The sequence below is a fragment of the Ochlerotatus camptorhynchus genome, unplaced genomic scaffold, assembly GCF_037179485.1.
Source record: "Ochlerotatus camptorhynchus isolate MF236.1 unplaced genomic scaffold, CSIRO-AGI_Acam_v1.1 ptg000434l, whole genome shotgun sequence".
Lineage (NCBI taxonomy): Eukaryota > Metazoa > Arthropoda > Insecta > Diptera > Culicidae > Ochlerotatus > Ochlerotatus camptorhynchus.
Window position 1 is genome coordinate 7,582,440 of NW_027040920.1, and position 16,509 is coordinate 7,598,948.

General features: G+C 41.8%; 1 protein-coding gene across 2 annotated transcripts in view; it reads left to right on the forward strand.

Moving 5' to 3' along the window:
- Nplp1 (Neuropeptide-like precursor 1) overlaps window positions 1-16,509 on the forward strand; it is a 124,688-nt gene that overhangs the window by 57,156 nt on the left and 51,023 nt on the right. For both annotated transcript variants that reach the window (XM_065234652.1, XM_065234653.1), the window contains exon 2: window positions 12,301-12,994. In XM_065234652.1, coding sequence (XP_065090724.1) covers window positions 12,301-12,994 — 694 coding nt within the window. The remainder of the gene's footprint in view (window positions 1-12,300; window positions 12,995-16,509) is intronic.

Sequence of the window (16,509 nt, forward strand, 5' to 3'; positions counted from 1 at the left end):
GAAAATATTTGCCATTCAGATTCATATTTTCGTTTCAACTGCTCAAACATTCCGCAGTACTGGTAATCTACGGCAGCATGAACCCTCCATGAGTCACGAACAGAGCAGATAAACCACCACAATCGTGAGGCGAATTAAACGACGAATAATCTTCTCTTTTAATCGCTTTAATGTAATTCTAGCACGGTTCCTGGTTTCCTATTATCCTCCAGAGTGCTGTCACCGTATAATCTGCAAAAGTGGAGCAAAGTTGGCGCACAATGAAAAGAGAGTTAGTGCCAAAAAAAAAAAGTTCGATGGAAGAAAATCGCTTATTCTGTCCGTGGAGTTGCTGGCATTATTCTCGGAAATAGCGACGATATTCATGCCGCTTGGAAAGGCGCTAGGGTATCAGCAGCTCTGCATATTGAAAGTGCACTTGCTTTGGATGGTGGCGTACGACGACCCGGCCCCGGGGTAATTAAATTAGTTGAAATTAATCTCTTTCTGTGTATCAAGATTTAATTTTCTTGGGTCCTATCTGGTCCCTCGCCACTCGGGAGAACACTGAAGAAGCGAAAGTTTGGCCAAATTGCTTTCACCGGGGAGATTAATTGGATTCCATTCCGAGGAACGATTTGAGTATCTCTGAATAGACTACTCAGTTAGAACGATGTTGGCACACTGCAAAACAATCGTCACCGTGATTGTGAATAATTTATCCCTTGTCCCTTTTTCCGGGCAGGGGGAAGGTGGACATTTGTGGATTCTGTTTGTTTATCACTGGTGCTGGCAGGTGATTTCCTACAGATTGTTGTTGGTTCCATTTTTCTATGTTCAATAAATTATACGATGAGAAGCAACATCCTCATCCGCAATAAATTTTATACCCTTAAAGCACACTTGTACTGAAATGGAAGTGACAACGGTTATGTTACTATTAGCCTAATACTTATATCCGGCTGTATTGTAGTTGTTAAACAATAAGGTTGCTTTTCTAAATCGACGAAAGCCTTATGTGATATAAATCCGTGCAGGGGGGCGACCCCGGCGTAGTGGTTAACATCCATACCTCTCACGCCAAAGTCACGAGTTCAAATCTCACCCCCGGACAAGTCACGAATGACCCAAGAGTGTTAAAGTGACTATAATAAAAAAAAAAAAAAAAAAAATAATAAATAAATCCGTGCAGTTAGCAAGATTCCAAAACTCATGCGGTATTTTTATGGCCACCAAAATGATACGGCGATGCATGCCGCCATCGAACAAAGTCAACGGCGCCTCACGGCGTGACGCTGCCGCCGATCAACTGACCGGCGCACAGGTCTAAATCAATGTTCATACAAGTTCAATAGAATGTATAGAAACGTCAAAGTGGTGAGGGATTCGTGAAACTAATAAAAATTTCAGCATGGAGGAAAGCCGATATCAATGCGCAAAGAATCTTCGATTTGGATGAAACTTTGCACAAGATCATTTGGAAGCAAGAGCAATTTTTCACAAGTGCGTATTTGGCACGCAATTTATTCAAAAAATCCTACTAGAAAAAACATCAAGTGTAGTGCAAAATCGTCTGGGAAAAAATGTAGGCTGAACATTAGGCTTTACGAAAAAGATATGATCAGAAAACAATGCTCATTTCAGAAAATAATGAAAATGGACACTGGAATTTACTGGGTAAGCTTTTGGAAGGACCTGAACAACAGCGAAAATGGTCAATTAATGAAATTGGGCCTAGAGCTCTGTGTATTACTATTGCTCTGTGAAGAAATCGGTCTGCTCCGATTGCCGAGTACGAAAAAAAAAAGTTAATTTGGAGCATCATCGCCGGTGACAGTTAGCGGTGACGTACTAGATTGAATTGCCTAATGTAGAAGTAGACAGCTCTTACTGCCCAGGGGTAATGCGATAGACTACACTGAAACACTTGTTTATGAGTAATAGGGTTTATTCAGCATTATGCATTCCTCAACATGTTCCCCCCTCGCCAATATTCCCTTCAAACGGCAATAGGCACAACTTAGCAAGAGATCTTTTAATCTCCTCTTTAGACGTCAATAGAGTTACTACCCGAACTCGTCCATCCGGTCCTGGGTGAACCTGAATTACACGACCTGTAATCCAAGTACACGGTGGCAAGTTATCTTCTTTGATAAAACACAGCTGACCGACTAGCAAATCAGGTTCCTTACTAGACATTTTTTTTTTCGTCCGTTGTTGCATGTTGTTCAGATATTCAAGTCTCCAGCGTTCCCAGAAACCTTGTAGACTTTTCTGAATTTCTTCGTATCATGTCAACCGATTAGAGTTGCTTTGGGAGTGGTTCTGGTCTGGTAGTGCGTTGATTGGACCTCCAGCTACAAAGTGTCCTGGAGTCAGAGGATTTAGGTCGCGGGGATCAGATGACATGGGTGATATTGGTCTCGAGTTTAAGCAACCTTCTCTTTGCTTAAGCAACGTCAGCATCTCGTAAGTTGGTATAGTGGACCCAAGAACACGGCGCATGAGCTGCTTGAAACTTTTGATTCCCGATTCCCATATTCCTCCACATGCTGGCGATCGTGGAGGCATGATTTTTCACTCAACTCCTTGTGCTTTACAAAATTCCTGAATATCTGGTGCAACTCGGGTTCACTCGTTCATTTGAAAGTTGTCCCATGATTTGACTTAATGGCTTAGAATTATTTCGATAGCATTTTATACACTGATGTACCACTCTGCGCGCTAGACTGCGACCGTGAATAGGCCAATATTTCAATTTCATTGCATAAAGCAGACCTTGACCTCCCACGTGCAGATTTTCCAAATGATAATAGACCGCAAGCAGATATGCTAGTTTGCATTTGGATGATAGAATTATTGGATGCTGTTGGTCGAAGTCCACTCCTGCGGCTTGTATTCGCCCTCCAACGCGAAGAACCTGCTAGTCATCTAGGAATGGTTGAAAAGTTACCAGCGCACTAGAACTGGGCAACGGCTTGTTCTTTTGTAACAATTGTATTTCTGTCGAAAACATTTTATTTTGCGCCATTCGAATAAGGCAAACCTGAGCTTCTTTAAGTTCCTGTTGCGTCAGCCACCCTGTTTCTCTTTCTGTCAGCTGGCCTTGACAATTCCGTTTAAAACGCAGACAGTATGCTTCCACTCTCTGTAGCCTTCCTAGTTTTGAATAACGATCCAGAAGTGAAGAGTTCACTTTGTCTTTAGGGTTTTTTCGTCGTTGATATTGGGTTATCATGACTATTTGATCTCAGAATCCATGAACGATCGCGTTCTTTAAGGAATGCGGGGCCATTCCACCAAACCAAACTCTCTGGTAATGGTAGATGTTCCCCTTGAAATGAGGTCTGCTGGGTTATCTTTTGACCCTACATGATTCCAATGTTCAATAGGTGATATTTCAGTGATCTTATTCACTCGGTTACTAACGAAAGTTGGCCTCTTTTTAGTCGGGTTGGAAATATAGTGCTTCCTTTACCTTTGACATGAGTTTCACTAACAAGGTTGCTGCTCTCAGCTGAATGCGTGGAATGGTGGTGTCTTGTTTGCTAGCCTTTTCGCTGGTTGGTGCAATTCTGGACTTAGAACAGAGCAGGCAAACATGAATTCCTTCTTCGCAAACCGTCTTGACGTAAATAACCGCACTGTATGCACGTTTGGCTGCATCTTAAAATCCGTGAAGCTCTACAAAATTACCCTTGGTGGTTACGTGTCTAGGGAATGAGATATTTTTAATTTCATTGACCTGCTTACAAAACCATTTGCATTCTCTTCTCAATCCGTTTGGTAGATTTTGATACCAGTCTAGTTTCGTTGACCATATGTCTTGCATAATTAATTTCCCGTGTAGAACAATGGGGCTGATAATTCCAAGGGGGTCAAATATTTTCTGCACTTCCGACAGAACGTTCCGTTTAGTAATTCTTGCATTCATGTTTACATCAGCTCACTCTTGGTTGAACAGATGCTACCACCCATCCTTGCTACGAAAGATTTTGTTACGAAGTTCGACTGCGACCCAGAATCCAAAAGTACTCGGCAAGAAACGGATGAACCATTTGAACCCAAAACCAAGACCGACGCAGTAGGTAATAGGGCTTCTGACGAGGTTTCTGATTGATCAACAACATCTGTAGTTACTGCAATAGGTTATTAAAATAAAAGAAGAGACAAACAAATGCAAGTACATTACTCTTGAAACCAAGTAGGCACTCATCTTATTTCCTTTCAAAGGTAAGGGAGCAGATGAGTGTACTGGTCGAAAGATCATATATGATTACCTTTGTATGGGTCCCCTCACATTGCTTAATCCCAGGCAATGAGAAGGTGGACTCTCTCGCAAAGTTGGGCGCGCAGGAAGGCGCATTTTATGACAGGCAAATTTCACACGATAAATTTTACCATTTAGTGCGTCAGACTACTCTTTCGAGTTGGCAAACGATTGGGACAATGGAAATCTTGGACGGTTGTTACATTCAATTATTCCTAATGTTTCTTCGAGAGCGTGGTTTAAAGGCTTGGGCTTAAGTCGTGACTTCATTCGCGTGATGAGTAGACTTATGTCCAACCACTACTCGCTAGATGCTCATCTCAATAGAATAAACCTCGTGGACAGCAACATCTGTCGGTGTGGAAACGGTTACGATGACATCGAACACGCAGTTTGGCAATGTACGGATAATGACGCCGCCAGAGAGCGACTTTTGAATACCCTCGAGGCCCAAGGAAGACAACCCTATGTTCCTATCAGAGACGTGTTGGGAACTCGCGATATCTGCTATATGCAGTCGGTTTATGTGTTTCTTCAAATGTCTAGTATAAGAATTTAATTCCTTTGTATTTTGTCTCTCTTTAATAGTTTTTGTTTGTCTTGTCCCCCCGTCTCGATGAGTCTCATCGTCGCCCACTGGTCACCATAGCCGGTCGAACTCCAGACGAAACTAGAACCGCACTACCTTTCATACTGGCGACAACACTCTGATGAGACAACGAAACCTTACCCCCAAGCTCCTCCCCTGATCCTATCCTTCGACAATGTACCTCTCTAACCTCGAGTAAGCCTCGAGTATTCGGCCCAACTTCTACTAGACATAGAATTAAGTGAATTTTGTTACAAACAAAGAACAATGAACTATCGGCTCCGTAAAGCTAACGCGATTGAGCCTACCAAATAAACGAACTAGTTAAAAAAGAGTACATTACTGACTATGAACGTCTTGAGCTATTCGAAGTTTACTCACGTTTATTCTCGGCCTGGAATTTACGATCATGGTTAACACTGCTTGTACTGATTGGTCTTTCACGGTGAATCGAATGTGATGTCTTCTGTCACGTTTAAGGCATCCTCGACTTCGGCACAGTTCGGCTGTGTGGTTTGCTCTCAAACAGTTAAAGCATAGAGCAAAACGTTTAACCAATTTGAGCTTCTCATCGATAGATTTCGCGTTGAATCTGTTGCAACTAGACAACGGATGATCCTATCCGGAAAAGTGTAGCTCTATATTCAATGGCAACAATTAATTCATCTGCTTTGACGCATCCACGGTGGAATTGACTCCACTCCACTGGTCACTCAATAGAGTATGTATTTAAAGTTTTTACAAACATTCGTCCGCAAGCAACAGTGCAAAATATCATTGATTTTATCGATATCATCTGCTACGGAATCAAAACGACCAGCACCCGGCGATGGTCAATCGTTTAGTTTCATCGGATTTCATGGAATCCATCAATGCTAACGAAAACGATTCTGTCGATTATTGTATTACTAACCTCATTCACGCAGGCAAAAGAACGTAAGAATTTCATAAGAAACACTTATGAATTTCAGTCATAAGAAATGAGTGTGAACTTCATTGATTTGCCTTTTGAAAAATAATGTTGACAAAAAAATAATAAATCGGAGCAGTCTGGAACCGGAAAATGGAACTTGAGGTTAGGCCTGAGGAGGCCCTAGTGTTGACCACTTGTCGTTCAACGCTTGGGAAAATTAAATGGTTAAAGGCGTATAACAGCTAGCTCATGCTACCCGAAAATCATTCATTAGTCACGCTTATGAAATTCATATATGTTGTTCATAATTCGAGCCTTATGAAATTCTTAGGTCTATTTACCTCAGTGTTGTTTTCATAAATGTATGCAATTGGCGTTCAATAAAAACCAAGTTCAGTAATCAGTAATTTTTATTTTATTCACCCATTTTGTTGTTTTCTTTCGAATCGTATTTTCTATACAAAAAACAAGTTTCATATTAAATTCCATTAAAATATTATTAAAAATGGGTTATTTTAACCCAGTTACCGAATACAATCAATTTTGGAAATGGGTAAAAAGTACTCCATTAATGAGTAAAGATGATTTACCCATTTTATGGGTTAACCTACTTTACCGCAAAATGGGCACTTTTTCACCCATTAATGGGTACTTTACAGTTACAGTGCAGGGGTGCGTTTTAGTCCATACACAGCAAAAAAAAAAATTTAATATCGATCAATGTAATTCAAGATGATGTATGAAATAATGATGTAATAGCAAAAAGCAGACACAATATTACATCAATGGATGTAATTTTGTTCGCAAAATCGATGTACATCGTACAACGTTATATTACACAACCGATCGATTGACATGGTTGCAGCAATTTGGATGTAATATTCAACAACTTTTTTTTTCTGTGTACTTTCTTATCATTCAAATTTTGCTTTTATCTTCATCCATGTGACCATGCAGCGTGTGAGTAGTAAGATCAGATTGAAAAGGATAAGAAGACAAAGATGCATATTCATTCTTTGCAATTCGTTATGAGAAATATAAACAATGAACTTTGCGACCAAGATAATCGTAAAAGGTAGCCTTGATGTTGACTTGCATCTGAATTAGAATTTCTACAATCAGCTGATAGCCTGTTTTCCCCTTCACGGAGAACCAAAACTACCCAACGGTTGAGTTTTTTAAACTTACTTTTGAGTTGATGCCTCTCACTTGCTCTCTTGTGGTCAAAAACTAAAAGAGCGAACCATCACCCATTCACCCAACTCGACAGTTCCGTGCGCCAAGTTAAAATTGAGTTAGTTGAGTAAAACTCAATTTTGCGTCGTTTGAACTTGACGTTGAGTGGAAACAACTTAAAAGTAAGTAATACTGTTTACATGCGAGTGAATGACAGGGTTACCAGAACTACAGATAATTCTGTATTTCTACAGATTTTTCAAAGTTTTTAAAACCAAGAATCTGTTTGCACAGATTTCAGATTTTTAGGATTTAAACAGATAACACAGATATTTAAAATATGATCAAACATTAAAAAAAAAAAATTAACTTGAGATGTTCAAAAACAAAACATTATTTTCACTTATTTTACCATCACCAACTTATATATATAAGCGTGCTTTTTTTTGCGGAATTAAAAAGGAGAATGAGAACTGTCAGAGGTATTCTTTTCTGCCAAACCATAGGCAATTTATGATACATATATTGTTATCTATTTTTTGTCTCTATCTGAAAAATGGCTCAATCACTTTTCAAAGGAAAATTATCATCACAGATATCATCACAGATTTTCTAATCTAATCTAATCTAATCTAATTTATTTAACCACAGCCAGTACAAGGAAGCATCCTGGAAAATCATTAGGTTAGATAAGACCTAATCATTTTTCTTGTCAACATTGATGTTTGCAGCATATCTTAGATATGACACAAACTTCAAAACTGCCAGGCCTGCTGCGTTGCATTTGCCGCAAAGATGATTCTGTGAAAGGATTCGAGTTCAAATAAACCGTGGAGGCACCATATTCGAAGCAGTACCGAAATCGAAGCACTCCATAATGTTCGACTATTTTTAATAATTAATTTTGAAATGTTACTCCTGCAAATATTATTTTCAGTGCTCTAGGAATGATGGTGTAACAAGGTTTTAAAAAATATCTTGTCAAAATAGACAAATGCGTCATCATTAGGAACGCGTCAAATATGGTGCTGGCATGGTATATCTAAACAGCGATGCATTTCGTGAATCTTCAGGGGTGGAAGGATGCGTGGACATACCGTACCAAACGCTCCGAGCTAGGTTATGAGTGAATGTAACAGTAATATACAATGTAAGGAAATAAAATACAGTGTAATGGAAGGATCTCACCAAATGCCTCCAATGTTAACCAAATTTCCGATTTCCATTTGACGTTTGTCATCTGTAAGCTTCTCTCTGGCACTTGAAAGTCCTACCTCGGCAACATGATCGCACTGAACGATGGGACGTTGGGGGTTTGCTGGCTTGACAGTGGCCCCAGGATATTGGGGGATATTGTAGGCCCTGCAGACCGTCGATGTACGTGCAGTCGCGATGTTCCGAATGGAAGATCTTCCGTTGCTGATGATTGTCAAGGAATTGAGCTGCTCGTGAAAATAACTTCTTGAATCTCGGCTTTGGTGGCGACCCAGAACCGGGCAATCGAATCCAGGTCCATCTATGGTAGGGGTTGACCGGATCAGCACCCAAGTATAAACATAACACAGGTCATCACTGGAATTTCGAATCGCGGAAAATGTGCTCCAATTACGACACAAACTATCTCACATAAATCATTAATTTTAAATTTTTCCAAATTTTCAAACGCGACAAAGAAAACAAACGTTACGAACGTACCAAAGATATCATCACAGATTTTCTGGACAAAAAAAAACTAAGATGAGAAGATTTTTTGGGGCAAAAACACAGATTTACTTTTGGCTACCCTGGTGAATGACAACAACTCAAAGTTAAGCAGGCGCTAGTCTTCCATCGGAAAGGAAGTAAAGCCGTTGGTCTCGGTCAATGCGTGTTGATGAATGGGTGCAATATCCTACGCAAGTGTGGAAACAGCCTTGCTGCACATTCGATTGCCGTCAATGGATGGCAATCGATGTCCGTCGGTGATTGGCACTAGATTGCGGAACAGAGACCGACGTTAAATGAAGGAATGAAGAAGAAAAAGAAGAAGAAGAAGAAGAAGAAGAAGAAGTAGGCGCTAGAACTCTAAATTGAGTTGGCGCACGCAACTGCCAACCTGGATGAAAAGAACTCAAAATTAGGTATTTTTATCTTTCCGTGGTAATATTTACGTCTAATCAAAGTTAAGTGGTAAAGCGTGCAATACAGAATGTCGTTTGTGCTTTTGGAATTCCAGCGAGGCCGTATAGTCGGTGCTCGACAAGCAGGCGCTTCGATCACGGAAACTGGTGGGTGCGCTTCCAGGGACCGGGTTATGCGTGAGTATGACCAGCTTGGAAAGACGTGGACCCTACCTATAGACCCATCAAACTCATGAATCGGGGACCTACGGCTTTACTTCCCTTCCGAAGGAAGGCGTGATCAGAGATGTTATGCCTCAGAACATCCCGGCGGCACCGACTGGGATTGAACCAAAGCCTGCTGGGGTGAGAGGTAATCTCGTTTACCACTACTGCACCATCGATACCGCTAGAGCGAATAAGTTTACATAGGGGAAATGGCTCTAATGTTGGCCTATGGATCTAAGATTGGGCCCATCGCTAAAAATCTGCTATTTATCAATTTTATCTAGATGAACGCCTCATTGGGACGGTACTAATGGATATTTTTGGTCACTATTGAAAATTTAGTCGATTGCCGAATTTATGTATGGGCCCAAATTAGGAGTATTTAGGCCGACATTACATCCATGTCCCCTACATCAATGATTATTTTTTAATTTGAAATTAAAATAAGTCTTACGAACGATTTTTATGACATGGCTTCCTTCTGAAAAGGCCAATGATTGGCAATTTACTTATTGATATTTTTATTAATATTCTACGCCCTCACAATTTCCCTCGCCCACGGAACGGAGAAAAGCGGAATCCGCAAGGCTCCGTAGAACAAAAGACTATGCGGGTACGGGGTCACCTTCTCGACAGACTTCCAGCTCATCATTATTCTATTGTTCCCATCTTTTGACGAGAAACTCAATATGAAACAAGAAAAGACTAAAAATAAACCTCATCATAAATAATATGATGCATCATCATTATCATCGCCGTCGTCGTCACTTCACAGTGTGGCTGTCTTGTATAATGATAGCCACTTTTTATTTGTCCTTTCACATTACACCACATTACATACTAAGCTGGGTGGGAGGGGGAGGTCACAGAATATGACGCATTTACTTTAGAACGCGAAATATTGCTCAACTATGAAAACCTCAGTACACCAGAAATGTTCTTTTTCGAAGGAGTACGGCTATCCTACTTATCGTTAAAAACAGAAGTAGGTGCAATAACGGAGGACGACGACACGCATCGTTGGTCGGAAAATTGGATATTGATTCATTTGTAATGCTCCTGCTTCTGATACTTCCTCGTAAAATATATTGGCTTGAAACGGGAAATGAAAGAACACACACGTCTTGGCACAAACCACACGAGCAAGTCTTGCAAAGCATTGGGAAGTTATTGCCAGCACGCTGAAAGTGCACTCATCTGTGTTGGGGTGGTGGAGGATGTCTAAAAGTAATTTCCACGAATTTCACTGATTGGAAAGTGTGAACAAATAGGGTAGGTGTACTAGTTGTGACTAGTACATCTACCCTACTGCTTTTGAGATAAATTTGGTGAATATTTTGATAAGAGGTCTACAACCTCGATGCAAACTCATTGAACACTTTGTTGTATCTTGCAGTTGATAGGAAATAATAATTTCTAGTGGATTACTGGAAATTCAAACCTCCTCTTCATTAGCAACGACAACCATCGTTACGCCAAGAAGGAAGGCTGATATTGAATATCGCTTTCTTCTATTAAACACTTCTTCCGTTTGTACTTCTACGACTCTCAGCTTGAATATCATGTAATATCGAAAGTTGATCCATTCATGCCCGTCTAGTGAATACGAACAACGAGTAACTACGAACTAAATTCAAGGAGTCATTTCGCTTAGTGCCTTTCTGCCTTTAGTTTCTGAAGTGGTTTGTACTACAGTATTTACCCGATTTAGCCAACCCCTCCGGGCATCAGACTTTTTCGGTTCAATAATTTCACATACCCGTAATTCCAAATCTTTCTAATTCATCTTGAAGATGGATGTTTAAGGTATACTTCGGTGCAGTAAGACCACTGAAAGTACCGCTGGGTTTCGTAGAACATTGTAAAATATTGACAAAATCGGATCAGTACTGTATCGAGTCAACTTCACACATTGACGGCATCTGCTGCGTGAAATCGAGTCGATCAAAGGCTCGTTTTGGTTTGAGACGGCAACACTCTACTCTTTCTTTCAGGATGAGAGACCCTTCAACACTCCTACAAGCGTTCTGAAGTCTGAAGGCGTGATATGTGATATGCGTGTGTATACTTCCGTTGGTACGTAATCATACATTACAGAGTAATATCCGATGGAACATGTGGGTGGTTGACGACGACGGCGACGACGATGGCGACGGAAGCTCAATCTAACGATAAGTGATATCGCACAAAATATACCTACTTTGGAACAAGAGTGGGTAGATGGATATACTGCAGATGAACATGCTCACATGTAAGAGATGAAAAAATGTAATTAGCGCCATCTATAGCCTAGCAACTGTTTTATTTTTCTTTTGATATCACCATCGATATAAACCTGAAAGCTGTTTTTGCTCTGGCCACGAGAAGAACCGTTTGCCACATGCTTTTTGTGGTGATAAACACTAACGAGACCGTAACAAGTAGGAGAAAGGAGGCAAATCAAGCAAGCCTACAATCAGCATCATCAAAACCGATGCAAATTGCTGTTGGCATTGAATTTCTGTGTTGACTTAAGAAGCTTAAGAAACTTTTTGCTCCATGGTAGTTTGGTTGGTTCGAAGAAGACAATTAGATAGATACAAACAAGGAAACGGAAATGGCTGTTATCCTCACGTTTGCACGTGGTTTAGAAGCCGCAAAAGAAATTATGTAAATTTATACAATATTGTAGCAACATCCATTCGAGTCAACCCCCCCCCCATTCAAGAAGTTAAATGGAAATTTCTTCTTTTCTGGGGAAGTTTTCGTCCAGTTTGAGTGACACACTGAGTGTCATTTCGGGACTTTGTTTATCCCAACTTCATGTTATCAACTTTTGGGCCGATCCTTCATTTGCTATTCCATTCGAGCTCTCTAGAGGGTGTCATATTTAATTGGATAGTATTGAGCATCGTGATGATTTTTTGCCTTCAATTAGGGACTAGCGCTTTGGTTACCCCCTATGTGCGGCTAAATTATTATAATAACTCCCAAGAAAATCATGATTATAAATAGAACGGCATTGCCTCTCCATATTGATGGTTTTCCTTTTTTTCCCCCGATACAGGCAAACTCCCAGTACGTAGACGCCTCCCGTCGGCTGAAACCATGTGAGCTGGAATCGTTACTGCGAGACCTCACCTACCCGGAGGAAGGCTACGAGATGCATGCCGCTGCCTTACGTAACCAATTGCGGCACATCCTGGAGCGGGACCCCACCGACGGTGGCTACCAATCATTGGACGAGTATGGAAGCTACGACAACTCCGGCCCGTACGAAGACAAACGCTCCTACCGTTCGCTCCTGCGGGAAGGTAAGCGCAATCTTGGCTCCTTGGCACGTGCTGGATTGCTGCGGGCACCGTCGTCGGACTATCTCAAGCGTAGCATTGCCACCCTGGCCAAGAATGGTCAGCTTCCGGCCTCACGGGAACCGGACTCCTCGGAGGCCTCCACGGCCGGTGGGTGGACCGACGAGAAGCGCAACCTAGCGTCGGCACGGGCGTCCGGCTATATGCTAAACGGAAAGCGAAACATTGCATCACTGGCGAGAAAGTACGAACTGCCCGGCAAGCGGAACATTCAATCGCTGCTGCGAACCGGAATGCTTCCGTCGATTGCTCCCAAGCGAAACATGCAATCACTGGCACGCGATAATTCGATCCCACACTATGCAGGGCCACAGGAGAGCAAACGCAACATCCAAACGTTGGTACGCGACTGGAATCTGCCCCGGCAGCAGAGCATGGCTTCCGAGAATGGTGAGTTGTCGGTGAATGCGCGGGGGTGGAAGGGTGGGCGACATGCTGATAGGTGTATTAATATTTGAAGAATGATAGTGTTGTATTGCTGCTGGGTACATGCTGTTGTAGCAATTTATGTCGGAATGCTGTACGTGACTTGGTGGGCGATTATTATTCTCTGTGATGCAAGAATTTAACTATTAGAAACGGCATCGGAAATTATGTGCAGACTGTAACTGGTGTAGACTTTCGTTGCTATGGACAGTGTCACTGGAGTGGTTGTTCTAAAAGATCAGTTTGATCTGAACTACAGCACAGTTTTGACTTTAAATGATCTTTATTTCTTGTGTTTGTGTGGTTTACATGTATGAATTTTCAAGTGACACAGATGCGTCTTTTCAACTTTAGTACATTTGAGATTTTAATTATTATTTACCGTTCCTAGTTTGAATTGGAAAAAGGAGGCTACTTATAACTACTATTTACAACTAAAACTAACCTACAACTACTATATACACCTAATGTTCTATCTCAGACTTCCAGACTTCAACTTTCAACACTTAGATGGCAGGATTTATTTTTGATTAAAACAGTAGCAGCATGACCAGGCATGGAAAATCATTTGCATTCATTTAGTGCATTGATTTACATTCATTTGCCCCTAACTTTTTTCATCAACAGAATTCAGCAAAATGATGTATGAAGCTTTTGTAGGTTTTGTTATTAACTACAACATTTGTTAAAAACCTAAATCCGTATCTCTTATGCATGACGAACCAGAGCAAACAGAATTCACTACTGTTTTTCAGTGAATGTATTTTACATTCACTGAAAAACAGTAACGAGTTCTGCTCCCTCTAATTCGTGATGCATAAGAGATACAGATTTGGGTTGCTGGCAAAAGTTGTAGCTAATAACAAAACCTATAAAAGCTCCATACATCATTTTGCGGAATTCTGTTGATGAAAAAAGTTGGGGGCAAATGAATGTAAATGAATGCATGAAATGAATGTAAATGATTTTCCATGCCTGAGCATGACTGCTCTCGTCAACTTTTGTGCTAGAATGTCCCTCTGTATATTTAGCTGTAATTAGCTTAAATACTAGTTTACAATTACCTACTGACCCAAGCCGAGCTGGCTTCGCTTATTTTCAAACATCTCATCATAAACATAAAACATGTGCTACGGCGATGCGCGTTGTACTTTGCGAAGGTAATGGATAGGGAAATGGGAAATGGACTATTGCTAGCAATGCATAATTTATTGATCAGCCAAGAGGGTTATGTAACGCTGTGTGAGGTTGTGATATTTTTATTTAGGGCTTGTAAATTGTTTCCAGATGGAAAGTAGTATGCTACACTAATCTACTATATACAAATTGCTTATCAAAGCATGTTCTGATAAATTACATTTTTGTGCAAATTTAGTTTTAATTTCATTAATTCTGCAATCTAATTTGGCAATGCCTGCCTCTTCGTGTAAATTTGTTATTCTAGTGTCGAAAGGACGATCAAGTATCATCCTCAGCACTCTATTCTGAGCGACCTGAATTTTTTTCCTGTCAGTCTGTGCACATTATTCCCACATCGGAGCTGCGTAGAGGATCGCAGGTGCTATGATTTGTTTGTAGACGGCCAGTTTGTTCACCCTTGAGAGGCGGGATCTGCGGCAAATCAGCGGATACAGACACCTAACCAAGACAGAACACTTGACTACTGTTTTCTCTACATGTGAACGGAAGAGGAGCTTTTCATCGAACAACATCCCGAGATAGGTTACTTCGGCGGACCACTCAACCCTTGTGCCATCCATGATTACAGTACAAGAGGGAGCCGGTTTTAGTTTGGGTGATTGCCGATGGAGGAACATGATTGTTTGGGTTTTGGAAGCATTGATTTTGATTTTCCACGTGGTGGCATAATCAGCAAAGGCGTTAAGGCATCGTTGAAGTTTGTTCGTTATTTCGCGAGGCATCCTTCCTTTGACGGCTATTGCGGTATCATCTGCGAACAGGAAAAACACGCAACCGTCTCCAAGGGGAGGAATGTCGGAAGTGTAAATGCTGTAAAGCAAGGGGCCCAGCAGACTGCCTTGAGGGACTCCTGCTGGGATGGAAAACGTGTCTGAAAGACAACCATTCAACGATACCTTAAACGACCTTTGCTGGAGGTAGCTACGAGTGATTTTAACCAGATGTAATGGAAAGTTGAAGTTACAAAGCTTGAATACAAGCCCATTGTGCCAGACATTATCAAACGCTTTCTCAACGTCTAACAAGGCCATGGCTGTGGACTTGGATACAGCCTTGTTACTTCGGATGTTATTCATCACCCGTACTAGCTGATGATTTGTGGAGTGCCCCTTCCTGAACCCGAACTGTTCCGGTAGGAGAATGTTGTGCTCCTCGACAAACTTAAGCAAACGATTGAGAATGAGTTTCTCGAACAATTTGCTCAGCGCTGAAAGGAGGCTGATTGGTCTGTAGCTTGAAGCTAGCGTTGAGTCCTTCCCGGGTTTGCGAATAGGTGTGATTTTCGCTGTCTTCCAGATACTTGGAACGTAGTGCAGTTCCAAGCATCTGTTGAAGACAGCAGCCAGCAGAGAGTGAACCTTCATGTTAAGGATTTTTCAATACTAGGTTTAATATTCCGTCAAGCCCGGGGGCCTTCATGTTTTTGGTGCATTTCAGCGCTGAGCAAATCTGTTCCACTGTGATTCTATCCTCCGGAGGGATGGCACAAGGGGAGGAATCAAGGTTGAGTACGTATTGCTCAATCTGAACTTCGAGCGGACTTTGGATGTTGGAGCCAAGCAAGAGATTTGGCAATATGCTCACCAATCGCATTTGCTTTCTCCTGAGGGGTGATTATGAGCCGATCGTCATCATTTTCATCTTTGAGTGGTGGAATGGGTTTGGGGTGCGTCTTTAGGACCTTGGCAACTTTCCAGAATGGTCTGGAGTGGTCGTCGAGATTCTGAACTAGCCGCCCGAAACTTTCGTTCCACAGTGAGACCATTCTGGAAGCAATCTCCTTGTTCAGAGCGGCCATTTCACGTTTCGTCGCTAGATCTCCGGTTCTCTGGAACTGGCGTCTACGAACATTTCTACGCACGCCTCGTCAGCCACGGTTATGGCTTGGTGGAGTCCCTCCAACGCTCGGTCGATGTCCTCCACGGAGTCAAGCGGTGGGTTTTCGACCCGATGGACAAGCCGATATTTGTCAGGAACAGGTCTAGCGTCGATGGGTTGCCCGCCGGTGAGATAAATGTTGGTTCATCCGAAAACCAAACGGAGTACAGCCCATGCTGCGAATGGTCGAACAGCAGACGACCGTTCTGGTTCTGCTGGTAGTTCCGCCAGGCCTCATTTAGTTCTCCTCCGATTACGAAGCGGGAATCGTTACGGGTGATGGTCGACAGGTCCTTCTTGAATTTAGCCGCTAGTCCACTGCTGGCGGCACACTGTCGAGGGCAGTAGACGGCGATGAACTGGACGTATCCAGTCGACGACTCCACCTCCACACCAAGGGC